Here is a 27,985-nt window from a genome sequence, read left to right as displayed (position 1 = left end):
ACAAGAGTGCCACTAGGCCTGCGCGGGCATCCCACCGGCGGCCCCGCCCCTCCCCTCCTCCCACTGCGCACGCGCTTCTGATTCGCCGAGCGGCTCCAGACGGCGGCGCCGGCGGCGATTGGGCCGCGTTGGCGCGAACCCATCCCCGCGCGTGCCGCGTCCCTTTTCTGGAAAAGGAACCGCGCGCCAAGCGGAGGGAAGACAAAAAAGAGAAGGAAAGCCGCAACGCTGAGGGGAAGAAGCTAAGAAGCCGCGACGACGACCAAGAGATTCGGCACCATGGCGGATAAAGAAGGTAATGAAGTGAAGGGGGGCGTTCCTGGGCCGGAAGCAGGCCTCACACGCCCACCCTTCCTCGTTTTCTTCCCGCCCTCGGCGGCCGGACCAATCGCCGCGCGGCTTGGACCAAGCTCCGCCCCGTGTGACCGTTAGGCAGCCAATGGGGCGCCTTCTGAGCTCGCTCCTCCCTTTCCTCTCCTTGGCCCCGCCTTGGCCCGGTTTCTGGCGTTGGCGCTGCGCGGGGCCTGTTTCCCGAGCGAGAGCGGCTCTTTTCGTTGTCATGAGGCGCGGAAGTGGCAGCGGAGGCGGCCTCCAGGACGGATCAGGTGCCACGGGGAAGGGACGGGGATCCAGAAGCCTCTCCTTCCCCGCAATCGCTATGTGGCTTCTCCTTCCTTGACCGCGCGAAGGAAGGAGCAACCCAACATGGCAGGAAAGGGAAGAAGGCCTCACCTGGGCCTCTTTGGCACTGGGGCGTGGAGCCACTTTGGGACCGCGTTCACCGCCAAGGCACATGGCTATGGCATCCTGGGAGTTGTAGTTTCGCAGGGCCTTTTCTGCCCAAAGGGGCCAATCTACAAGACCCCATAGCATAGTGCCAGGGTGTTGTTGGATGAATGCCGCTTAACGCTACTTTAACAACATTTATTTATTTACTAGCTTGGGTACCCGGTGCTGCCCGGGTTATTTTAAAAGGGTATTGTTTGTTTTTGGATGTTAGGTAATATCATTTTTTGTATTATATTATGCTGTGTCTTAGAAAAAAACTCTGTCTTTGTTTTTTGTTTTTTTTTATGAATGCTCCCATTTTGTTTTTTATGAAAACTCCATCATGTTGCTTAGGTACCCGATGTTGCTCAGGTTAATTTGGTAAGGATAAATATTAGAAATAGTCATTGTTAGATTTTGGATTTTAAAAATAGACCTATTAGAAAATGCATAACTGTATAAATAGAGCCGTTTATAAATTTGGACAACTGATGTGATGCAACTTCTATCAGTGCAAGACCAACTTACTTATCTACTTACCAAGTAATGCATTTTCTAATGGTATATATAATATTTTTTCCAATTTACAGCTGTAGAAATTAGTCAATGAGAGAGGTGAAAAAAACCATTTTATTGTTTAGACTTTCTTTTTATATTATTATTATAATAAATCTTTATTTATATCCTGCTTTGCTCCCTCACGGGACCCAAAACAGCGTACAACATATTTAAATACTGTAAACAACAATTCAAATACATCAATAGTAAGTATAAAACATCATAAAATAAACAGTTTAAATATAACAATAATATATATTCATATTCTTGTGGCATCATGGCAGCTCATATTGCAATTTGTTCCAGTCCGTTAGGTCAAAGCCAGTACCTTGAATTGGGCTTGGAAACGAATTTGCAGCCAGTGCAGGTGCTGTACCAGGAGGGGTAGACCACTCTCTGGTTCCAGCACCTGGAGGCAGCTCTTTGGGCTAATTGAAGTTTCCAGACACTTTTCAGGGGCAGCCCATTACAGTAAGCTAAGTGGGATGTAACCATGGCCAAGTCTGGCATTTCAAGGTACAGGCGCAGTTGTTGCTCAATTAATATTGTAATTTATTGTTGTTATTGAAAACTTCAGGAACAATAAAAATACTTTTTGAAAAATGTCAACATGGCAGAATAATGAGTTCATTGTAAAACCTGTTTATAAACAACATTTTTTGTTTTTCCACCTGGAGTATAAACAAACAAATTATTTGGAGAACCTACCCTTGAACATGCAACATATAACTGTCCATGGGAAAAACATGGTGACTTCAAGTTAATACCACAGTATTTTATTGACTGTCCCTGTGCCTTGTTGATGGTTATCCCAAATGCCAGCCTTACTGGGAATTGCAATCTCTTAAAACGAAATGGCAGATCTGATGGAATAAGTGGAATGCGAGGAATGAATACATCATCACCCTTCCCCTTCCCAGTCAATATTGTAGCTTCTATGACGTTGGGCAGCAGTGTTTTGATGCACAGTCTTGTGCCATTACATAACCTTGGTGGTTCGAGGTTTCGAAGCAGCATAATGGGGGATCCCACTTTAAGTGGCAAGCGATGAGATGGCATCCCAGGTGGGTCAAGGGAGTTGAGGAACTCAGTCGGATAATTTACAGCTTCATCAGCATCCACTACAGTATCAATGGATTTATATTCTGTTACAGAGCCTGGAATCATGTCCTGAACATGCTTGTTGATTTCATTGACTGCATCATTCTTAGCAGCCAGGATGGCTCTTTCACACAACCAGGTGTGTTTTTTGAAATTTTCTGAAATGTTTGGATACACTTTATCTATAAGTTCACCAACTGATGTCACAATGGTACAGAAGTCATTTGGAAAGTGGATTTCACCTAATGTCAAGTCAGTGGGGAAAGTACCTTCACCGATTTGAAGGAGCCTCTCTGCAAAAGGTTGAGCATTTGGATCTCCTTGAAGTTGGACCCTCAGATTTGTTTGTAATGTCATTTTCTTCACATGTCTCCAAAGAACGGAAGCCTTCAGGCAAGCATTAAGCTCATCTGCTGGTGTTGACTTTGGAATGACGGGAAGAGTTTGACGAAAGTCTCCAGCTAAAACTACCAGAGCTCCTCCCATCAGCTCATTATTTCCTCTTAGATCTTGTAAAGTTCTATCAAGGGCTTCAAGTGATTTCTTATGTGCCATAGTACATTCATCCCACACAATAACTTTGCACATTTTTAACACTTGTGCCTGCCCAGATGTTTTGCTGATATTACAGGTTGGATGCTGTTCATTGGCAATGTTTAGTGGCAATTTTAATGCTGCGTGTGCTGTTCGTCCTCCATCCATCAGTGTCGATGCAATCCCAGAAGAAGCCAGTGCAAGTGCCACATCACTACTTGCACGAATTTCAGCAAGTAGTAAATTAATTACAAATGTTTTTCCTGTTCCTCCAGGTGCATCAAGGAAAAGTATACCACCTTTCTGCCTTCTGATGTTATCCATTATAGTGTCATATACTTTTCTTTGATCATGATTTAATAGAGGTTTTCTTGATTGTACAAATATTAACAGTTCTTCGGTATTATAATTCTTTTCTCTCATAAGTTCATTGTTGAAGACATCATAGTTATTTCGTTCTGGAGGCTGTACACCTAACTGTTGTAATGTTCTGTTACTGATGGCCAGACATCTGTTTTCTAATAGTATAAGTGTCTCATTAAAAATTTCTCTAGAAAATTTTAAGTCAATGGTGGGATTGTCTCTTCGAAGTTTTGCAAGGATGTCTTCACTCATGCTTTCTTGGTATTTTTCCCATAATCCATTAGGGTTTGATGGATAGCAAGTTGTCAGGATGATGGCAAAAAGGTTTCTTATTTGACCTGGTGAAGATTGCAATGCTGCTTCTGATAAAGTAAAATTCCAATGTTGATCATCCTCTAATAATCCAAGCTTTTGGCATGCCTCTCTAAAAGTATTACATACCTCTCCATTGACAGTTTTTAAAAATGTGAAAGATGTTTGTCCTCGAACAGTGTGAAGTAGTATTCTTAGAAAAAAGCATTCAGCATTGTTAGGATGAACGGTGTACACACGACCCAAGGCTTCTGTGGCAACAGCATCCTGCCCTGAAACTGATACTCCTTGTTTTCTTTTGGAGAAGACCTTTCTGGATGCATTCCAAATATAATATTTTGGAACTTCGGGATATAGCAGTGTCCTTGCAAACAAATCCTGTTCACACAGCTGAAAGAATGCTGTCAAAGTTGTATTTGGTGGTTCAGCAGCAACTGTTTCAGCATTATCTGTTGTAAAGTAGACTCTTTGACCATTTTCTAAATGCACACTAAGGTGAACAACAGTTGGATGGCGTTCATGGATCGGAAAACTGAAAATCCGCCAAATTGCTTCGTTACTGCTGATATATCTTCCTAGCTGGTATTGAGATACTTCGTCGTTTCTGTTTTCATTAGTGAGTCCAAAAACAGCCATGTCACTTCCCTTGTTCACATACTTACAGATGTACTTAATGGATTTTATTGAGTTACAATATTCAACATTAATGTGTGCTTGAAACATTTTAGAAAGGAGTGGAGAATATGGAACAACCCATCTGTTGTCCACTTCTACTTCTGTGTTGCCTCTAATCTTGAGTTTTGCCGTGAAGCCACCATCTGATGGTGCTCGTCTTCTATAGAGAGGATAACCGTCATGTCCAGTTTGTGTGTCTGTAACCAATTGTCTGGGATATTTCTTACTGCACTTGCCTTCCTTCATACATGGTGCATTCATATTAAGGTTTCCACACGGTCCGTGAATCATATTTTTGGTCACCACTGTATAGAGGCTAGAGTCTTCAAATGGACTTGGGAATTCAGCAGATATAACATTGTCTATTTCAGTTGGGTGAACTTTTTCTTTCAACCAAATAAGATTATGGGAATGTGGAAGTCCTCTTTTCTGCCATTCAATTGAGTACAGCCAGCATCGTGTTTCTCCGAATACATGACTCTTATTTATTACATGGATTAACTTCATTTGTTTTTGTTTGAACACTCTTGCTATTAAATCATGACGATCACTGGGTGTCTGTCCGAATAAAAGTTCTTCTTTTATCTCTGGCCAAGATGGATTACACGTGAAAGTAATAAATAAGTCAGGGCGTCCATAAGATCTCACGTATGTCATGCCATCTTGAGCGTATTCATGCATGTGTCTTGGGCTTCCTGTGAATGTAGCAGGTAGAATTACCATTTTCCCAATGTTATCAACACTTCTATCATTGGAGACAGCATCCCTTAGGTGGATGTATTCATCCACTCGAAGTTTCTTTTGATTTTGTCATATGAAGAGAAGATGCTCAGTTTCAATTTTTGCATACATATCAACAATAAATTGATGAAATAGCTGCCGACAATTTAAAATATGATTAGAAACATGATTTCTAATCATTATTCTGTATGCATAGTAGTCCATTGCTGAGACTTTTTTATTAGTTGGTGCGCCTGAAGTTGGGTTGATTTGCATGATGTTGAAGTGATACCCATCTTCACCTTGCCAAAATATCAGTGGGTACTGAAGTGCATCATACCATCGATGTGTTTCTGCTATGCGCTGTAGTGAATTACTGCGTCTTTGGATAATGATGTCACGTTGCTCAAATTCCTCACCTGACATAACAATTGCAACTTCGTTTGTTTGAGGAGCATTGAAGCGACGTTCATGTTCTCCCACTGGCTTTTTATCAGCTCTAATCACTACTCTGTATTCATCTGTTGGCATGCGTTCTAGGGCTGTTTTGAATGTCTTAATTATTTGGTTGTGTTGGTGTAACATGTGCTGTAAGTTCAACACAATATCACGTCTCACATCAGGAATGTAATGGCACCGTTGATCTGCTTCTAGTTGGTCACCCCCCATAAAAAACATTTGTAAGAACTTGGGGCTTTGATTGGGCAAAGGCATCATAGATCCTGCCTTGTGATAAACTTGACCTTGCACTCTGAAAGTTGTTGGGAAGCTCCTTTGTTCAACTACAGATGTGGTACCAAATGACGTCATTTGAAAACATGAATTGTATCTTCTTATGTTCTGCAAGAAATGTTTTGATTCTGAAGTACTTCCAGACATATAAGAAAGAAGGTCATCTGGTGGTTGTTGTAAAGGTAGCAGTGAAACTTTTCCACTCTTACAGCACAACCCAGGTGGCTCCATTTTAAATTTCTTGGCGTGACAGTAACTACATATTTGGTCCATTTGTCCAATAATAACATTTGGATATTGATCATAGTCCTTATGAGGATTGTAGTGAAAACCTTCAAGCAACAAATTTGAATGCTTTCCTTTCCTAGTTGTAGTGAGTTTTTCCCTGATTTTTTGAAGTCGGGCATTGTGCTGTTCTAGAGTCCCTGCTGCTCTTGACGTAGAGGCTCTTTCTTTCATTGCTCCAAGTCTGGCCTGACGCTGTCCTGGAGTCTCTACTGCTTGGGATGCCCTGGCCTTTTCTTGCTTTTGTTGAAGCCTGGCGTGGCGCTCTTCTGGAGTCTCTGCATTTCTGGAAGCCCTGGCCTTTTCTTGCTTTTTTTGAAGCCTGGCCTGACGCTCTTCTGGAGTCTCTGCATTTCTGGAAGCCCTGGCCTTTTCTTGCTTTTTTTGAAGCCTGGCCTGACGCTCTTCTGGAGTCTCTGCAGTTCTGGAAGCCCTGGCCTTTTCTTGCTTTTTTTGAAGCCTGGCCTGACGCTCTTCTGGAGTCTCTGCAGTTCTGGAAGCCCTGGCCTTTTCTTGCTTTTCTTGAAGCTTGGCCTGACGCTCTTCTGGAGTCTCTGCAGTTCTGGAAGCCCTGGCCTTTTCTTTCTTTTTTTGAAGCCTGGCCTGATGCTCTTCTGGAGTCTCTGTAGTTCTGGAAGCCCTGGCCTTTTCTTGTTTTTGTAGAAGCCTGGCCTGATGCTGTTTTGGAGTCTCTGTGCTCTTGACATAGCGGCTCTTTCTTGCATTGCTCCAAGTCTGGCCTGATGTTGTTCTGGAGTCTCTGTTGCTCTGGACATCCTGGCCTTTTCTTGCTTTTGCTGAAGCCTGGCTTGCAGCTGTTCTGGAGTCTTTGCTGCTCTTGACTTAGTAGCTGTTTCGTGCATAACCCCGAGTCTGGCCTGATGCTGTTCTGAAGTCTCTGCAATCCTTGATGTATTAGGTATTTCCTGGTTATTATCAAGCCGGCAATCAGTTGACTCACATACTTGCTGGAATTTTCCCTTTTTTGCTTTTGGTGGGATTTTTCCTTCAGTAATTTTCCTTTTGTGAGACATTTTGGAGCTGCTTCACCTGATAAAAGAAACACAATAATTTACCAGTGTAAAACAGAAAGGAGTAAGTTTTTTGTTTTTGTTTTTGAGGTTCAGGGAATAACTTATTACAGTGCAGACTACTGAAAATGTCCCTAATAATTTTAGTCTCTGTTGTCTTTTGAATAAAGCAGGACCTTACCTTGGTGAGGGACAGTGCTGTTCCCAAATGATCCTGGGTAAAACAGCCCTTTATGGAACTATGTTGAAGCAGGAGGAGGATGAGCAGTTGTGCAGTGTATCTAGCCCAAGTCAGCTTGCAAGGCCTGAAAGGATTACACAGAAGGGTCAATGGGGGCCAGAGGGAGAGATTGATGTTTTCATCAATAGACACAGTATGCCTGTATAGACAGAAACAAACACACATACATGGACAGTCAAAGGAAATATCTGACATATAGACACCATCTCTTGGACATTTTCATATATGTGTGTATATTCATTAATATTCTCTCTCTCTCTCTAACATACATTTTATATTTTTAATGAAAAGAAATGGAAAGGACTCTAAGTGGGAGGGATAGTCTGTCAAAAGGAAACATTAAAAAGATAATTTCTTCCCTTTTGTCTTTTGAATGAAGGAGGACCTTACCTTGTGTAGGGACAATGCTGTTTCCAAATTATCCTGGAAGAAGCTGTTGTTATTTGGAACAATGTTGAACTGGGAAGATGGCTGCTTCTTTTAGGGCCTAGCAGGGCAGAGCCAGCCTGGAGGTCCTGCAAGGATTTAGCAGAAGGGTCAAAGGAGGTGGGGATAGGAGGCTTGGGGCTAGATGTATTCATAAGCATGAAAAGGCATCATTAGAAAGGGAATTGTTTTACCTTGTAGAGTAGTGCTTTTTCAAATGACCCTGGCAAAAGGTGCCTTCCTTCACACAATGTTGAACAGGGAAGATGGCTGCCTCTTTTGGGGCCTAGCTGGGAGAAGTCAGCCTAGAAGGCCTGCAAGGAATTAGCAGAAGAGTCAAAGGAAGCTGGCGTGAGGAGCCTTTATGGGCCAGTAGGGTTCATAAGAATGTAATCACATCATTAAAAAGATTATTTTTTTCTGCTGTGTTTTATTTTAAATAAATAAAATAGAGTCTTACCTTGAAGAATAGTGTTTTTTGAAATGAACCTGCCAAAAGCTACCTTCTTTAAGATAGTAGTGTACAGGGAATATGGCTGCCCCTTTTGCGGCCTCGCTTGGAGAATCCAGCCTGGAAGGTGTGCAAAAATTTCGCAGAAGGGTGAAAGGAGGCCAAGGAGAGGGGGCTTTGGGAGCCAGAAGTGTTCATAAGCATAACGTTACATCATTAAAAAGATAATACTTGTTTTCTCTGCTGTGTTTTGAAGAAAGTAGGGCCTTACCTTGTAGAAGGACAATGGTTTTTCAAATGACCCTGGCAAAAGGTGCCTTCCTTCACACAACATTGAACAGGGAAGATGGCTGCCTCTTTTGGGGCCTAGCTGGGAGAAGCCAGCCTAGAAGGCTTGCAAGGATTTAGCAGAAGGGTGAGAGGAAGCTGGGATGAGGGGGCGTTGTGGGCCAGAAGTATTCATAAGCATAAAATTGTATCATTAAAAAGACAATTGTTTTCTTTGCTGCCTTTTGAATAAAATAGAGCCTTACCTTGTAGAAGAGCAGTGGTTTTTAAAATGTACCTGGCAAAAGCTACCTTCTTTAAGACAGTATTGTATAGGGAGTATGGCTGCCTCTTTTGGGGCCTAGCTTGGAGAATCCAGCCTGTAAGGCCTGCAAAGATTTAGCAGAAAGGTGAAAGGAGGCTGGGGTGAGGGGGCTTTGGGGGCCAGAAATGTTCATAAGCATAAAATTGCATCAGTAATAAGATAATAATTGGTTTCAGGGCTGTCTTTGGAATGTAGTAGGGCCTTACCTTATGTAGAGACACTGCTGTTTCCAAATTATCCTGGAAGAAGCTGCCTTCCTTGACACAATGTTGAACAGGGAAGATGGCTGCCTCTTTTGGGGCCTAGCTGGGAGAAACCAGCCTGGAAGGCCTGCAACAATGTAATGGAAGGGTCAAAAGAGGCCTGTGTGAGGGGGCTTTGGGGGCCTGAAGTGTTTATAAGCAGGAAAAGCATAAAGGATAAGAATTGTTTTCTCTGCTGTCCTTTGAATAAAGTAGTGCCTTACCTTGTAGAAGGACAATGCTTTTTCAAAACGCCCAGTCAAAAGCTGCCTTCCTTGACACAATGTTGAACAGGGGAGATGGCTGCCTCTTTTGGGGCCTAGCTGGGAGTAAGCAGGCCAGGAGGCCTGCAGGGATGTAGCAGAAGGGTCAAAGGAGGCCTGGGCAAGGGGCCTTGGGGCCCTGAAGTGTTTGTAAGCATGAAAAGCATAAAGGATAATAATTGTTTTCTCTGATGTGTTTTAAATAATATATGGGCTTACCTTGTAGAAAGACAATGCTATTTCAAATTACCCTGGCAAAAGGTGCCACAATCCTGTTGCAGTTTGGAGTAGGACTGCTTATTTGAGAAAGGCAGTGTTTGTGTGTGCTCCAAGTTTAGTTTAGATGCACTGTCAGGTGGGGTCAGTGAGTGAGGGTGAACTACAACTCCCATATGCACGTCCCATCATCCATAGTGCATCGTCCTCCAAAATGCACCAGGATGCATTGTGAGTCATGGGGTTTTGATCAGTCATAGGTGTGGGTGTAGGTTGCTGCGGTTTCAGTAAGTGAATCAGGTCAAGGTATTGCAAATCCCATCATTCATGGGCCACCCTGCCCTGAACCACACCAGGTTGTAAAGTGGGCCATTGGGCCTCTGCATGGCAAGTTTGGTACTGATCCGTCATTGGTGTGGGCCACAGTGCTCTAAGGAAGTGAGTGAAACTACTGCAAGTCCCATCATCCATGGTCCATCCTCCCTCAAACCTTACCAGGATGTAGAGTGGGTCTTGGGGGGTCTGTACGGCAAGTTTGGTCTTGATCAGTCATTGGATGAGATTGCAGCAGTCTCGGGAAGTGAGTGAAGGTACTTCAAGTCCCTTCATCTGTGGTCAATCATCCTCCAAACTGCTCCAGGATGGAGAGTGGGTCATGGGGGCTCTGTGTGGCAAGTTTGATCTTAATTGGTCATTAGATGAGTGTTGCAGAAGTCTTGGGAAGTGAGTGGAGGTACTTGAAGTGCCATCATCCATATTCTGTTCTCCCCCAAATCTCAGCAGAATATTGAGTTGGCCATGGGAACTCCCTGTGCCTTTAGTCTTTATTGGTATTTGGATGAGTGTCATTGTGGTTTCAGGAACGTGTGAAGGTAGTGCAAGTGCCATCATCCATCGTCCATCTACCCTCAAACAGCACCGGGATGTAGGGTGGGTCAAGGGGGCTCTGAGTGCCAAGTTTGGTCTTGATCAGACATTGGCGAGGGTCTTAGTGGTCTCAGGAAGTGAGTGAAGTGACTGCAAGTCCCATCATCCATTGTCAAATTCTTCCAAACCGCACCAGGATGTAGAGTGAGTTATGCGGGCTCTCTGTGTAAATTGTGGTCCTGATCCATCATTGTTGGCAGTTATAATGGTTTTAGGAAGGGAGTGAAGGTATTGCAAGTCCCATCGTCCATGGTGCATCCTCCTCCAAGCCGCACCAGAATGTAGAGTGCGTCATGGAGACTCAGTCTGCCAAGTTTGGTCTTTATCGGTAATTGAATGAGGGTTGCAGTGCTCTCAAGAATTGAGCAGAGGTACTGCAAGTCCCATAATCCATGGTCCATCCTCGGCCAAACCACACCAGGACGTAAAGTGGGTCATGAGAGATCTATGTGCGAAGTTTGGTCCTGATCAGTCATTGGATAAGGTTAACAGCGGTCTCAGAATGTGAGTGGTGGTACTGCAAGTCCCATCATCCATGGTTCATCCTCCTCCAAACTGCAGTAGGATGTAGAGTGGGTGATGGGGGCTCTGTGTGCCTATTTCGGTCTGTATTGGGAGTATTCTGACCCAGCCCCCGGCCTTTCCTTTCCTCTCTTTCTCATCTCAGAATGTTGGATTTGAGGCTGGTCAATCAGAGACCATATGCAAATTTCCTTCTGTCATGCCCCATTTCTGCCATGAACCCTCTTCTCCACCAGGGGCTCCTATTGAAGCTGGCCAATCAGAGACCATATGCAAATAGCACCACAGCGGCAGCCAATCAGAACGCTGGCACATACACCGCCCGCCGCCCTTCCTCTGTCCGATACAAACACTCTTCTTTATTATATACTAGCTTGGGGACCCGGCGTTGCCCGGGTTATTAGAGAAAGTGGGTAATGGCGGTTCTGTATGCCAAGTTTGGTCTTTATTGGTCTTTGGATAATGGCAGCATTATTTTCAGGAAGTGAGTGAAGTCCCATCATCCATGAGCCATCCTCCTACAAACAGCAGCAGGATATAGAGTGGGTCATGGGAGCTCTGTGTGCCAAGTTTGGTCTTTATTAGTCATTAGATGAGGGTGGCAGTGGTGTCAGTAAGTGAGTGAAGGTACTGCAAGTCCCATCAGCCAAAGTCCATCCCCTTTCAAACTGCAGCAGGATGTAGAGTGGATCATGGGGGCTCTGTGTGCCAAGTGTGGTCTTGATTGGTCATTAGAAGAGGGTTGCAGCAATCTTTGGAAGGGAGTGGAGGTACTTGAAGACCCATCATCCATGGTCTGTCCTCCTCCAAACTGCAGCAGGATGTAGAGTGGGTCATTGGAGCTCTATGTGGCAAGTTTAGTCTTGATTAGTCATTGGCGAGGGTCTCAGTGGTCTCAGGAAGTGAGCAAAGGTACTGCAAGTCCCATCATCCATCTCCAAAATTTTCCAAACAACACCACGACGTAAAGTGGGTCATGAGAGGTCTATGTGCCAAGTTTGGTCTTGATCAGTCATTGGATGAGGTTCGCAGAGGTCTCAGAATGTGAGTGAAGGTACTGGAAGTTCCATCATTCATGGTCCACCCTTCTCCAAAACTGCAGCAGGATGTAGAGTGGGTCATGGGGGATCTGTGTGCCAACGTTGGTCTTGATCGGTCATTAGATGAGTTTTGCAGCAGTCTTGGGTAGTGGAGGTACTTGAAGTCCCATCATCCATGGTCTGTCGTCCTCCAAACTGCTCCAGGATGTAGAGTGGGTCATTGAAGCTCCATGTGCCAAGTTTAGTCTTGATGAGTCATTGGCGAGGGTCTCAGTGGTCTCAGGAAGTGAGTGAAGTGACTGCAAGTCCCACCATCCATTGTCAAATTCTCCAAACCGCACCAGGATGTAGAGTGGGTTATGCAGGCTCTCTGTGTAAATTGTGGTCCTGATCCATCATCGTTGGCAGTTGTAATGGTCTTAGGAAGGGAGTGCAGGTATTGCAACTCCCATCGTCCATGGTGCATCCTCCTTCAAACTGCACCTGGATGTAGAGTGTGTCATGGAGACTCAGTGTGCCAAGTTTGGTATTTATTGGTAATTGGATGAAGGTTGCAGTGGTATGAAGAATTGAGCAATGGTACTGCAAGTCCCATAATCCACGGTCCATCCCCGGCCAAACCACACCAGGACGTAAAGTGGGTCATGAGAGGTCTATGTGCGAAGTTTGGTCCTGATCAGTCATTGGATAAGGTTTACAGCGGTCTCAGAATGTGAGTGGTGGTACTGCAAGTCCCATCATCAATGGTTCATACTCCTCCAAACTGCAGTAGGATGTAGAGTGGGTGATGGGGGCTCTGTGTGCCTATTTCAGTCTGTATTGGGAGTGTTCTGACCCAGCCCCCAGCGTTTCCTTTCCTCTCTTTCTCATCTCGGAATGTTGGATTTGAGGCTGGCCAATCAGAGACCATATGCAAATTTCCTTCTGTCATGTCCCGTTTCTGCCATGAACCCTCTTCTCCACCAGGGGCTCCTATTGAAGCTGGCCAATCAGAGACCATATGCAAATAGCACCACAGCGGCAGCCAATCAGAACGCTGGCACATACACCTTCCGCCCTCCACAATTTCTCTGTCCGATACAAACACTCTTCTTTATTATATACTAGCTTGGGGACCCGGCGCTGCCCGGGTTATTAGAGAAAGTGGGTAATGGCGCTTCTGTATGCCAAGTTTGGTCTTTATTGGTCATTGGATGACGGTGGCATTGTTTTCAGGAAGTGAGTGAAGGTACTTGAAGTCCCATCATCCATGGGGGCTCTGTGTGCTAAGTTTGGTCTTTATCAGTCATTGGATTAGAGGTCGCAATTCCTCTGTCCTTCCCATACAAACAAACACTCTTCTTTATTATATATACAGATATAGATATAGATATAGATATAGATTTGGTTTACTTTTACCCCGCCCTTCTCACCCCGAAGGGGACTCAGGGCGGATTACACATCCAAGGCACAATTCGATGCCCATAACATACCACAGCAGTAAAACAAATAACACAATTTAACAATCAACAACAATACATTACATCTATGCCCGTTAAAACCAATAAAAATTTCATACAAACCGATACAAACCAATTACTCCTTATTGCCGGTCAATGTTCGCTATCTCATAGTTCAGAGTTTCCTTCCACATTTATCCATCCTGCCGGTCCTGTATGTCTGGTTGTCCATACCTAGTTAGCAGATTGCCAGAAGGCCTGGTCCCACAATCACGATCCCAAACTGTTCAGGGCTTTGTAGGTAAGAACCTGCACCTTGAATTGGGTCCGGAAAATAAATGGCAGTCAATGGAGCTCCTTGAACAGGAGGGTTGACCTCTGCCTGTAAGGAGCACCAGTTAGCAACCTGGCTGCCGCCCGTTGGACCATCTGAAATTTCCAAGTCGTTTTCAAGGGCAGCCCCACGTAGAGTACATTACAGTAGTCAAATCTAGATAGAGGTGACTAAGGCATGGACCACCGACAATGTTTTTGCCATTTAATAAACTTTCCCCATGTTTTTATGATAGAACCCATTAGGAAATGACACTGATAACCCAGGAACAAAAGCAGTGTTACATAGAAGTACATCTCCACTATAGAATAGATGCCTTGGCTCTATGCTATGGAGGCTTGGGAGTTGTAGTTTGACCCTTATTGACGTTGTGTAAATTGTTATTATTTGCTTTTCATGTGATTTGTTTTATTGTTGTATTTTTGTTATTGATTATCTTACTTGTTTAACTTACTGTAATTTTATGGCATTGAATGTTTCCCTTCTGTGTTGTGAGCATGCCTCAGTCAGTCCTCTTGGAGAGACAGGGCGGGATAGAACTAGGTTTCTTTAGAATTTTAACAAACTGGTTGTGGTGCTTTCCTATTGACAACTGCTTTTCTATATCTTCTTATACAGCCTAACTTTCCCTCTTGTAATCTATATAAATAAAAATGTAGTGTTCGTTTGTGCTACCATCAGAACTCAAAAACCACTGGGGGAATTGACACCAAATTTGGACACGATACACCTAAGAGCCGTCGCAAACTCTGTTCCTGCGAGAGAAAACCTTGCTAGCATGTCCCTGATGTCACGAGACTCCGCCTCTCTCCCCGCCCCTTTCTCTGCCCCTTTCTCCATGCGAGCGTGGTTTTTCCTTTGCTAGGGCAGCATTGCCCGCATTTTCTCTCAGTTGGCTGAATTCAACTGAGAGAAAATGCGGGCAATGCTGCCCTAGCAAAGGAAAAACCACGCTCGCAAAGAGAAAGGGGCGGAGAAAGGGGCGGGGAGAGAGGCGCAGGCTCATGACGTCAGGGACTTGCTAGCAAGGATTTCTCCAGCAGAAACCTAGTTTGCGACGGGCCTAACAACCCAATTTATGTTCTCCACTCAAAAAAATAAACAATAATTAACTAGAAAGAACTTACCCCCACAAGGCTAAATGCCTATATAGAACCTGTGTTAAAAGAACACTTTCCCTCGCGCCTGCACGAGGGAAGGGAAAAAAACCCAACCGCTGAGAGAGAGATGGGGGGAGGCGTGGCACAATAGAGGGAAAGGTGGCCGGTCTATCCCTCTGCCTACCCCCTGCTTCTCTCTTCCCAAAGGATTGAGAGGGAGGGAGAGAGAGTGTGTGTGTTCCTTTTCTTCTTGCCTCGCTGCTCTGCTGGGCTGCTGGGAACTCACAGGGATTCTGTGTGTGTGTGTGTGTGTGCCCAGAAACCTCATCCATACTGAGTTATGGGAAGGCATTCTGGGAAATGAAGTCCAGTATTCAAAGAAGGGACAAAAAGCCACGCTCTGTGAGTTAGCAAAGGCTGTCCAGGAAGGCAGAGTCAAAACATTCCCAAAAAGATGGCCATCCATACTTTATAGCAACCCTGGGCTATAATATATGTACAATAATAATATATCCATCATAATAATATCTATCAATACCTAATAATATATATGTCTATGATATCTATATTTCTTTAACAATAATAACTAAATTTCTATCATAATATCTATATGTCTGTAATAATGTCTATATGCCTATAATAATATCTACAGGTCTATAATAATAGCCACATGTCTATAATTATTATATCTCTGTCAAAAATATCTGTACATTTATAACAATAATACCTATATGCCTATAATATCTATGTTTATAATAATAACATCTATATAAAGTATAATAATATCTATACATCTATAATAATAATAGCTATATAATATCTATAAAATAACAATAAAAATCACATCTATATGTCTAATAATATCTATAGGTCTCTAATAATATCCATACCAAAAAAAGCCTGTTTTTGCTCAAAAGATATTGAGCTCTATGCTCCTTCTATTTTTACTCAGTTTTATACTAATTTATACAATGCTTTTGATATGAAATTCATAAAAAATAACATCTATAATACTAATACATATATAGCTTTAATAATAATAATATTTGTATCTATAATAATAATATCTAAATGCCTATAATAATATCTATATGTCTATAATGACAACAATACCTATATAAAATCTTTGAACTGGGTTATATGGCAGTGTGGAGTCAGGTAACCCAGGGCCCTTCCACACATCCATAGAACCCTTTGACCTCGAGGAGACTGAAATGGGCCTGTATTAGGTTGACACTTTGCAACTTCCGTTGTGTATTGATAGCTTAGAAACCAGCTCTTCCTCTTTTCTTTCTTTCCCATTTCTCCACAATGGGCCACAGCAACGCGTGGCAGGGTACAGCTAGTTACAAATAAAAACTGTGCAACCATTCATTTAATGAAAATAATTTCTGATGAGTACTTTCCCCACAGTGCAGTCCTAGCCACTTTAAATGCTGTTAGGTTTGGTAAATTAGTCTCAAATAAGCAGCCTTTATTTCTGCATGACCCAGCAGATCTGTTGCACTCCTTTGGTGGCGCAGTGGGCTAAACCCCTGTGCCGGCAGGACTGAAGACTGACAAGTCACAGGTTTGAATCCGGGTAGAAGCGGATGAGCTCCCTCTGTCAACTCTAGCTCCTCATGCGGGGACATGAGAGAAGCCTCCCACAAGGATGATAAAAACATCAAAAATCATCCAGGCGTCCCCTGGGCAACGTCCTTGCAGACGGCCAATTCTCTCACGCCAGGAGTCACTCCTGATACGACCAAACTCCTTTGGTGCATTTCCTATTCCTTCTGAGAATTTAGAGATACCCATTACAACACAATGTGAACATGGGAAAGATTGTAAATACTGAATTGTTTTTCTTCTATTTCAGGTTCAAGGTATTTTCTGTTAGGGAGCAATTTTAGGCTTCTGTTTTTAGGCTTTTAAGTTTTAGCTTCTGTGTCAATATTAATTGTGTTCATGATTTTCTTATTTATCTAGCTGCCTTTGATGATGCAGTGGAGGAACGGGTGATTAATGAAGAATATAAAATATGGAAAAAGAATACACCATTTCTCTATGATCTTGTAATGACGCATGCGCTGGAATGGCCCAGCTTGACTGCTCAGTGGCTTCCTGATGTAACCAGGTAAGTCTTTTGTGAGTGGTAGCTTTAAAGTAATTGCTAACGTGGTGTAATACAGTAGGACCTAATAAGTGAATGGAGTCCCAGCTAAAACGAGATTGTTTCCCTTTGATTGCATTGCAGACCTGAAGGCAAAGACTTCAGTATCCATCGACTAGTGCTTGGGACCCACACCTCTGATGAGCAAAACCACCTTGTGATTGCCAGCGTCCAGCTTCCGAATGATGATGCACAGTTTGATGCTTCACATTATGATAGTGAGAAGGGAGGTAAGATAATTCTGTTCTAATTGTGGATGTTGAGACAATGATGAGGTGGTTAGGACAAAAGTATTTTGCCAGCAGCTTGGATCCCATTTTAAGAAATGTCATTATTTGTAGCGTTTTTGAAAATTTGAGAAAGTAAATAATTGCTTTTCCAAATTGCTATTGTGTTGAGTTACTTTTTGGGTCTTGAAACTAGAATTGCAAAAATAGCTAGTTTCTGTGAAAGCGGTACAGAAATGTGACTGATATTCCGGTACAACAGTTTCCTGTTGTAGAACTCCTAGCATACTACCTGACAATAGTTACACATCTGGATAAATTTGCCAAATCTGGGGATGTCACATCCCTTAAAGGTTATTGGGGAGATTATGCTGCTCTGTTTCCTGAAGTTAAGCATTCATATGTAACTGAATAGTTTGCAACTGCTTCCAGTAAAAGGGGAGAGGGCGGTCACCATGTAATAGTGTTGGTGTCCTCTGTTTGAACCTCCATGATTATCAATTTTTATATCCCCCCCCCCCCCCGCTATTTCATTTCTGTAATGGCATATGACATAGATTTCTTACATTTTTAAAATATTAAATTCTCTGTATAAGTGAGCACAATTGATATTAAGTAAAGGAAAAGGTTTCCCCTGACATTAAGTCTAGTTATGACCAACTCTGGGGGGGGGGGGGGGTGGTTCTCATCTCCATTTCTAAGGTGAAGACCCCGCATTGTCCGTAGATGCATTCAAGGTCATGTGGCCAGTATGACTAAGGCCTTTCCCCAGAAGTGGTACCTATCTACTCACATTTGCATGTTTTTGAACTGCTAGGTTGGCAAAAGCTGGGGCTAACAGCAGGAGCTCACCCCTCTCCCCAGATTCAAATCTCCAACCTTTCAATCAGCAAGTACAGCAGCTCAGCAGTTTAATGCATTGCGTCACCAGGGGCCCTGGTGATATTATTGATGTTATCAATGTTTTATTTATCTTCAGAGTTTGGAGGCTTTGGATCTGTTAGTGGGAAAATTGAGATTGAAATAAAAATCAACCATGAAGGAGAAGTGAATAGAGCACGCTACATGCCCCAGAATCCTTGCATCATTGCAACAAAGACACCATCCAGTGATGTCCTGGTGTTTGACTATACCAAGCACCCATCTAAACCAGGTATCTGTCAAGACTGATCTTGCCTTATATCTTTTAGTTGTAGTTGAATCCTGAACAGGAATGTGGGAGCCAATTACACACAGAGATCACTGGGTCAGAGCTGCCAAAACTCCCTTATGAGGGATCCTCATAAGGGAGAATTTTCCAGTAAGATTTCAAAGAAAGTGTAAGGTTGAATTAGGAAAACTGTTTATTAATTCATAGTTAAAAGCTTTTAAAGTAGACAGTTGGGTTGTTCATGTCTAGTTTCAGGTTTGGAGCAAAACTTAGCTTCCTATGTTTCTTCTCAATAGATCGCCGCATGATCGCTGCATAATTACAATGAGCCAAGATTCTGAACCCCTTTTCTTTGCAGATCCTTCTGGTGAATGTAATCCAGATCTCCGTCTCCGTGGGCACCAGAAGGAAGGCTATGGTCTGTCTTGGAACCCAAACCTTAGCGGGCATTTGCTTAGCGCATCTGATGATCATGTTAGTATTGTATGTTGTTAGCCATGGCACACATACATGTTATATTTGCCAGGTGAATTATGCCTTCTATCTGAGCGTATTTTCCTCTACCTTTTCTCCTTGAAGACTATCTGCTTGTGGGACATCAGCGCTGTTCCAAAGGAAGGGAAAGTGGTGGATGCCAAAACGATCTTCACAGGCCATACAGCTGTAGTTGAAGATGTTTCCTGGCATTTGCTCCATGAATCACTTTTTGGATCTGTTGCGGATGATCAGAAACTCATGATGTAAGTAAAGCTATACCATTGTTGTGTTGGTTTGGTGGTGGTGGTTGTTATTATTATTGTATTATTTTTAGAGAATGTTTATTTATTTACTTCATTTGTATACCACTTTTCTCACCTGGGGGACGATGACGACGACTCCTTAAAGCTGTTTCCAACATATTCACAGCAAATTTAATGCCTCACAAACATATGAAAACCTAACCTAAAAGAACAATAACATATAACTATCAATTAAATCATAAAGCATAACAATATTATATATCAAAATAAATTACTTTTTTGCTAATTTTACTTCACTGAGTGGAATATTTTTTAAAATGGAATTCTTGAAAAAAATGAATTTTATTTGTGAACTAGCTTGGGGACCCGGCGCTGCCCGGGTTATTTGAGAAAGGAATTGTGAATCAAGGTTGGTCTTTATCAGTTATTTATATGGCTCGCAGTGGTCTCAGGAAGTTAGTGAAGGTACTGCGAATCCCATCATCTGTGGTTCATCCTCCTCCAAATTGCACCAGAATGGAGAGTAGGTCGTGGGGGCTCTGTGTGCCAAGTTTTGTTCTTGCTCAATCATTGGATGAGGGTCACAGTGGTGTCAAAAAGTGAGTTTAGGTACTGCAAGTCCCATCATCCATAGGTTCTTCTCCCCCAAACCTCACCAGAATGTTGAGTTGGTCAAGGGGGCTCTCTGTGCCAAGTTTGGTCTTCCTTGGTATTTGGAGAAATGTCGCTGTGGTTTCAGGAAGTGAGTGAAGGTACTGGAAGTCCCATCATCCATCATTTTTCCTCCTCCAAACAGCATCGGGATGTAGAGTGGGTCATGAGGGCTCTGTGTGCCAAGTTTGGTCTTGATCGGACATTAGATGAGGGTTGCAGCAGTCCTGGGAAGGGAGTGGAGGTACTTGAAGTCCAATAATCCATGGTCTGTCCTCCTCGAAAGTGCACCAGGATGTAGAGTGGGTCATGGGGACTCTGTGTGCCAAGTTGGTCTTGATCAGTCACTGGCGAGGGTCGCAGTGGTCTCAGGAAGTGAGTGAAGTGACTGGAAGTCTCATCATCCATTGCCAAATTCTTCCAAACATGTAGAGTGGATTATGCGGGCTCTCAGTGTGAATTGTGGTCTTGATCCATCATTGTTGGCAGTTGTAATGGTCTTAGGAAGGGAGTGCAGGTATTGCAAGTCCCATTGTCCATGGTGCATCCTCCTCCAAACTGCACCAGGATATAGAGTGCGTCATGGTGAGTCAGTGTGCCAAGTTTGGTCTTTGTCGGTAATTGGATGAGGGTTGCAGTGGTCTCAGGAATTGAGCAAAGGTACTGCAAGTCCCATAATCCATGGTCCATCCCCAGCCAAACCACACCAGGACATAAGGTGGGTCATGAGAGGTCTATGTGCCAAGTTTGGTCCTGATCAGTCATTGGATGAGGTTAACAGCGGTCTCAAAATGTGAGTGATAGTACTGCAAGTCCCAACATCCATGGTTCATCCTCCTCCAAACTGCAGTAGTATGTAGAGTGGATCATGGGGGCTCTGTGTGCCATGTTTGGTCTGTATTGGTAATTTTCTGACCCAGCCCCTGGCCTTTTCCTTTCCTCTCTTTGTCATCTCGGAATCTTGGAATTGAGGCTAGCCAATCAGAGACCATATGCAAATTTCCTTCTCTCATGTCTCCGTCTCTGTCATGAACCCTTTTCTCCACCAGGGGCTCCTGTAAAGCTGGCCAATCAGAGACCATATGCAAATAGCACCACAGCGGCAGCCAATCAGAATCTTGGAACTTTCAGGCTGCCCAATCAGAATGCTGGCACATACACCGCCACACCGCCACACTTTTGTCCTCCGCATACATACTTTGACTTTTAATATATACATAGATAGCAGTTACATGTATATATGTTTATCAGTATGAATACATATCAGCTATAAAGTAGCATTTTGCTTTCATAAAAATGCTCATAGTGTATTTTAATAGGTATGCATATAGAAAAAAAGCTATTGCATAATACAAATATATGAAAATTAAGCCTTCAAATGGTATTGTACAGTTGAAAAATGTGTTTCTGTATTTGTACACAGGTTAAAATAAGTACATACGAAAGATTGTCTGATACACTAAGGAAATTCATATGATATACATATAAATTTTATAATAGGCTCTTCTCCCCCAAACCTCACCAGAATGTTTTTTACCCCGCTTTTCAGCCACACACTCAGAGCAGCTCACAAAATGTTAATTAGCCCTCAGATTTACACTCTATGTATACTGAATGGTTTTCTTAATTTTTTGTAAAGAAGAGGGCCTCTTAATAGTAACCATTCTTGACATTCTTCCTTTTTAGCTGGGACACACGGTCAAACAACACTTCCAAACCCAGCCACTCTGTGGATGCTCACACTGCAGAAGTGAACTGTTTGTCTTTCAACCCTTATAGTGAGTTCATCCTGGCCACAGGATCAGCTGATAAGGTACCTGTTAACAGAATTCTTATTAGTTATATTCATTGATGTGATGTTTCATAGGGATTTCTCCATGGAATAGTATGTTATACAATCTGTGTCGAGACTCTGTGATCATTAGTGCGGCCTGGACTTAATATGATAAATGCCTTTATTTATTAACTTTGCTCTGATTTTCTTCCACAGACAGTTGCATTGTGGGATCTTCGAAACCTGAAATTGAAGCTACATTCCTTTGAGTCACACAAAGATGAAATATTTCAGGTAAACCTCCATAATTTTATATATATTGACATAATATCCCATCTTTCTCCCAAGATGGCACTCAAGGTGTATGTCTTTTTCTTTGGTTCCCCCCCCCCCCTTATTAAGACTCTTTTTTGAAATAAAGTTAATTAGAATTTGCTTTAGTGTCATTTTTACTTATATAAACCCTGGCTTATGCTTTGACTTTTTTGCAGATGGCTCAGTAGCAGGTGTTGGAAAATATTTACAGCTAAGCTTCTGCTTTTTTTCTTCTTTCTCATGTCTTTTGAGTATCGTATGAGGAAAACAGTGATATTAGGTTATATTGTATATTAAATTGCTTTAAAATGACACTGGCAACTACAAAGGGTTTAATTTATTTACTTAGGACATTTCTATCCCGCCTTTCTCACCCCGAATGGGACTCAGAGCAGCTTACAAGTTATATGTACATACAATATATTATTTTAACACAGCACAATATTAGTATTATATATTGCTATATTGTACTAAATCACTATACTGCAATATTATTAGTAACGTTAGATGTAATATATAACATATAATTATAATATTATTATATTGTATTATTAATAGTATTATATTGTATTACAATATTATGATCAATATTATATGTATGTACAATATATTTTTAGTATAGCACAATATTAGTATTATATATTATTATATTGTACTATACCATTATGCTGCAGTATTATTAGTAATATTACATGTAATATATTATATACAATTATATTGAATTATTAGTATATTGTATTACATTATAATATCAATATTATATGTGTATACAATAATATTAGAATAGCACAATATTAGTATTATATAAGATAGGATTATAAGAAAAGTTGCTGACAACTTTCTACATGTATTGTTTTTATAACAAATGCTTACATAATTTCCCCAAAATAATGGTAATAATTAATACACCTGTTTATAAAACACATGTAATCAATAACTATTTTTTTTTCAACCAGTAGAAGTAATAGGTAAAATTACAGCTCTTACGAGATGTACCCAGGAAATGAATACCCATTATTTTGAAGGAAAATTGATTCAGTATATTTTTAAAATCCTCTGCTGTGTGTCCTTTGATTTAGCCTGTTAAATAGCAGATTTCAGGAGCAGAAAACAAACCAGGAGGGTGAATTAGAATGGGTGACTGGCTTTTGTGAAGATTTTTTTATTTATAGAATATATAAATTATAAAATATAGAAATGGATGCTAACGAATGCTTTAAAGTGTTTTATCCTAATTAATGCAGGTTCAGTGGTCTCCTCATAATGAGACAATTTTGGCTTCCAGTGGCACGGATCGCAGGCTGAATGTCTGGGATTTGAGGTGAGCGTTGTATCAGCAAACCGTTGTATTGATATTGTTTAGAAATCCATTTGATGTACTTCCTTCCATCAAATGTTGCTGTCTTTCATTTCAGCAAAATAGGGGAAGAGCAATCTCCTGAAGATGCAGAGGATGGTCCACCTGAGCTCTTGGTGAGTAGGTTTATATCGGGCTTTGTTATGATTTGTGTATTGTTTCCTCCTTTTCCTCCTGTTGTGAAAATCCAGGTGCTAATTGCACCTTTTGGTTTGGTCTTGCTAATAAAGCAAATGTGACTCTGACATCTGTGAACACAAATCACAGTGGAGTATGTATATTCTTTTTCTGTTCTTTTTGCCTTCCTTGCTCCCACCTTAAAGCCCTTAGTATTTCCTCATGGCTGTGAATGATTAAACTTTGCTGTTGAGAAAGAGATAGCAAAGTGAGGAGAAAGAAATGTGAGGTTGGCCTGATGTTTGTTCATTAAATCCTGTAAAGCTTGACCATGATAGGGCTATCTACCTGTCTAGGCTCACATTTCCAAAACTTAGGCAAGCCTTGATAGCCCTTCGTTTTCAAAGTGTGCCCACAGTGGTGACTGATGGTAAATAAAAGGGCACCCTCTGGCTCTTCATTTATGTGTTTATGGAGCCCCAGAAATTGAGGATTTGTTTTCCTTCTCTCTATATTCTGAACCAAGAAATAAAATCCTGGGGCCTATTTTTTTTATCTCATTCAAACCTATACTGTGTCAGAAAATATTTTCTATCTTTTGGCTGACACTAACCCTGTAGTTACTCACAAGGTGTCTCTCTTTGCCCTGGCAGCACAGAAAATCCGGGCAAGACTAATTTCTCATATTGCAGTCGACTGCTGGGAATGCTTTAACTACTTAGTGGCTGTTTATATCCAAGGTGTTCCCTACTTAAGTTTTAATAATTCTGTATTTACTTGGTTTTACTTGGTTTTTAATTATGCAGGTGCTAGTCCATACAGTATCTTATGTAGTACTTTAAGAGCGTATCTTGCCATTGATACATGTAGAATTTTAATTATTTATATAGGATTTTAATGCTGTATTTTATATTGTACTTAAAACTCTGGTTTTTATATATCAGTATTTATTTGCCTGCCATATGTAAAAGGATATATAATGCACCCAGGAAAACAAAGACAGAAATTTTCAGGCCGGGGGGGGGGGGCTTTATTTTGTTATCCCACTGCTGCCACTAATTGTAAAGGAAGATAACGAACGAATAACAAACAACAGGTCGATGAGGAGAATACAATAGTAGTGGTGGAATGTGTGGCTGAACTCTTTATTATAATTAAAATATATTTGTGTGAGGCTTGAGAGATTTAGACTGATGTGAGGCTTGATATAAGAGAGAGGTTTGTACTGTGAGGCACTTTAAAACGTGTAACTAAATACTATATACTGAATCCTGTTCCAAAATATTTTCAGCCGTCTTCCTTGAAGTAAATCTTCACCTCAGAAACTGTACACAAGTCTTTGTTATAAGAAATTGAACAAAGTATTTATTTAAGGATTATAAGGCACACAGATCTTAGTTGGTTACACAGTAGTTTCTTCTCAGTTTTCCTTAGTATAGTTACAGCTAACTTTTATATCATGGACCTTTGAAACAGTTTCTATATAATTTCCAGGCTTGCTTATCTGTTATTCTTTCTCAGTCTTCTGACTGGGTAAATATAATCCTGTAGTTTCTTCACCCAAATGAAAGGTTAAGTCTCCCAAAGTACACTTTTACCCTCAGTTTCACTGACTAACACAGGCACATTTTTGTCCTTTATTTACTTCAACACTCCCACTGAAGACAAAAATATTCCTGGGAATCCCTTTCCCCTCGCTCACAAACTAGTTACAAATTCAACGCTGGTTTATTTAACAGTCTAATATTGAGACTGAAACCTTAACCCCTTCGTCCTGCTCTAACACAGCAAGAACCAACCTTCCTTTTGGCTCCTCTGCCAAAGACTGTTTTTAAAATACCCGCTCTCCTCCTATTGGCAGTTAGCTCTGCTCCCTTTGGCTCCTGATCTCAGCTAAACTGGATACATTTCTACAGCAAACTTGGTTGCTGCGGCAATGCATCAACAGAGCAGCTGCAGCTTAAGCAGACCTGTGCTTACAATATACTAACCTCAATAAACGTATTCAAAACCCATATTATAATTAGATGTTTTGTTGCACCTTATATGTGAAAGATCTGTGGTCTAAGCATTGAATAAAATTAAACATTAAATCCTATATATGATGGCTGATCTTAATGCTGGCAATAATTTAAATTTAAATGTTTTAGATCCAGTATGTGATTCTTTCTTCGCTGTATTCTAGAATTAGTTTTAAAGGTTTTATTTATTTATTTATTTAACTTGTATACCACTCGGAGCTGCTTACAGAAGCAGATTAAAACAATACAGTTTTACAGTCTGACATTTGTTATTAGCCACCCCCTATTTTAGATTCATACATGCACTTTAAACTGTAAGTTTAGTCTGTTTTATCTTTTTAATTTGTCTCTTTTATAACATGTTTTTAATCTGCTTTTAATCTGCTTTTAATCTGCTTTTAATCTGCTTTTATACCTGATCTACTTGGGAACTGCGATTCCCTTTCTTGGACACCGATGCCCCATTCTGTACTGTGCTGGTCAAAGACCGTAATAAATCACTGATTGATTGAAACAATACAGTTAGCTTTAAAAATAACAATAACAGACAATAGCCGGCGGGAACAGGCATAGTCCGGGTTGTTCACCTGTCAAAAGCTTGCCGGAAAAGAAAAGTTTTACAGGCTTTCCAAAAAGCAAGTAGGTCTCGGATGGTTCGAGTTTCAACCGGCAAGGCATTCCATAAATAAGGGGCCACGATCGAGAAAGCTCTATGCCTAGTAGATGACAAATGATAAGTCCGGATGTTGGGGACTGCAAGCAAATTTTGGTCTGTCTCTGCTGAAAGTTGTCAGACTTTATGTTATCTGACTGAAGAGATTCAGAATAAGTTTCTTTCTTGCTCTAATAATGTGTATATGCCATTGGTATTGTGTACTTAAAACTACCGTCTTGTTTTCAATGTTAGTTTATTCACGGTGGCCACACTGCCAAAATCTCTGATTTCTCCTGGAATCCCAATGAGCCCTGGGTAATTTGTTCTGTATCAGAAGACAATATCATGCAGGTCTGGCAAATGGTAAGTATCTCATTGATTATTATTCTTGGGGAATTGGGAGTCTAAAACAGTGTGGTCCGCCAGGGTCTGAAACCTTGCTTGCAACAAGAAGTATTTGGATAGAATGATAACTCAATACACTGTTACTGTATGCTGTGCTCGTTAGTATTATTTTTCAGTGTCCTTTTGATCTACTATTTTGCCATCCAAATAATACTCCTAAATCCCTGTTCCTTTCACTCTGTAGGCAGAGAACATTTATAACGATGAAGATCCCGAAGGCAATGTGGATCCAGAAGGCCAGGGGTCCTAGATATTAGGCCCGGTTCCTGCCTTGTTTTTCCCTCCTCTGTTGTTTTTTTCCCTGCCTTGTTCTCTCTGCTTTCCCAACATTGTCAATACTGCTGTTTTTGAAGACACACACTCATACACGCACACTGTATTCAAACAATCCATTTGTAGATACTACCCATAGATTTTGCTTCTAACACAGAACTTGAACTGTTGCCAGTTGAAAATTGATAAGCAGAACCATCATGGCAGCAGTGGATTCATAGTTGACCACTTTTCCCCTTTATGGTATTTGGTGAATTGGATCTGCTGCCTCTCCGTTGAGATGTGATGTTTACTTTTTACATTTTTAATGCAAACAGTGCCCAAGTTGCAGTTCAAATGTTGGTAAGATCTGAACGTTTTTTTCTCAGACGGAATATTCCAGCGTGGAGAAGATTCTTTTATTAATATTATGTGATTTTTGGTCCCTCTGATTAAGATCGTGTGCAGGGCTTTTGCTCTCGCTAGTCTTGTAGTCCTGAAATGTAATGGGGGGGGGGGGGGGGGGGGGAATCAGCTGATCTATTTGTGGCTGCGATTCCATTGGTCTACATAATTGCTCCATTACTCAATTGAACCTTCCATCTTTTGTCAATGGGTAGATAATGCAGTGGATATGGCTAGGATCCAGATATGATTGAGGTGCCTAAACCTGCACATGGCTTCCTTCTTGTGTGTTTCTTGATCTGTGTTATCCTATTACCTTTTGTTTCTGTGAATTAATCTTTTGCATTTAAACTTGGTGGACCACCAAGTTGTAAAAGGTGCTTGGTTTTCAACTGAATGATAGACCACAGATGGCATGACCAGCTTCCTAGGATCATCCTAAGCAGTTGGTGCACATATGAAGGAGTACAGTGTGCCGATAATGTACTCTTTTTCCCTTGTATCAATACATCTCCTATGTGGGTGAACTATTGCACCAGCAGCCCATTTATCTTTTCATGGACCTGTGCAAGTGCTTTGGATAAAATAAATTTGGTTTTCTATGTAGAATGTGGTTGACTCTTTTTTAAAAAAAAACAAACAAAACAACCTAAAATATTTTGGGTAATTGTAGGGAACTGTATGAGTTTCCATGGCAATGTTTCTCAACATTCCTAATGCTGTAACCCCATAATACAGTTCCTCATATTGTGATGACTCCCAAACATAAAGTTATTTTTGTTGCTACTTCATAACTGTGATTTTGCTACTGTTATGTATCGTAATGTAGTAATGGGGGGATTGATTTTGTCATTTGGGAGTTGTAGTTGCTGGAATTTATGGTTCACCT

At 41.5% G+C, this 27,985-nt stretch overlaps 1 protein-coding gene across 3 annotated transcripts; it reads left to right on the top strand.

Moving 5' to 3' along the window:
- The first annotated feature begins 85 nt into the window (after positions 1–85).
- Positions 86–27,211, top strand: LOC137095188 (histone-binding protein RBBP4). 3 transcript variants are annotated; one of them, XM_067461557.1, is made up of 13 exons: positions 469–605; positions 2,481–2,566; positions 16,844–16,991; positions 17,112–17,257; positions 18,234–18,407; positions 18,763–18,878; positions 18,984–19,144; positions 21,482–21,608; positions 21,786–21,863; positions 23,129–23,205; positions 23,300–23,357; positions 26,287–26,397; positions 26,624–27,211. In XM_067461557.1, the coding sequence occupies exons 2-13, from the start codon at positions 2,503–2,505 to the stop codon at positions 26,687–26,689; spliced, it is 1,326 nt and encodes a 441-aa protein (XP_067317658.1). In that variant the 5' UTR covers positions 469–605; positions 2,481–2,502; the 3' UTR covers positions 26,690–27,211. The 3 variants fall into 3 exon arrangements, with proteins under 3 accessions (XP_067317660.1, XP_067317658.1, XP_067317659.1); XM_067461559.1 differs by lacking the exons at positions 469–605; positions 2,481–2,566 and adding an exon at positions 86–295; XM_067461558.1 differs by lacking the exon at positions 2,481–2,566.
- Positions 27,212–27,985: the final 774 nt, after the last annotated feature.

Source organism: Anolis sagrei, chromosome Y (genome assembly GCF_037176765.1).
Source record: "Anolis sagrei isolate rAnoSag1 chromosome Y, rAnoSag1.mat, whole genome shotgun sequence".
In the NCBI taxonomy this organism is placed as follows: Eukaryota; Metazoa; Chordata; class Lepidosauria; order Squamata; family Dactyloidae; genus Anolis; species Anolis sagrei.
Note: the sequence above shows the minus strand (reverse complement) of the source record. Positions and strands in the feature narration are given on the sequence as shown.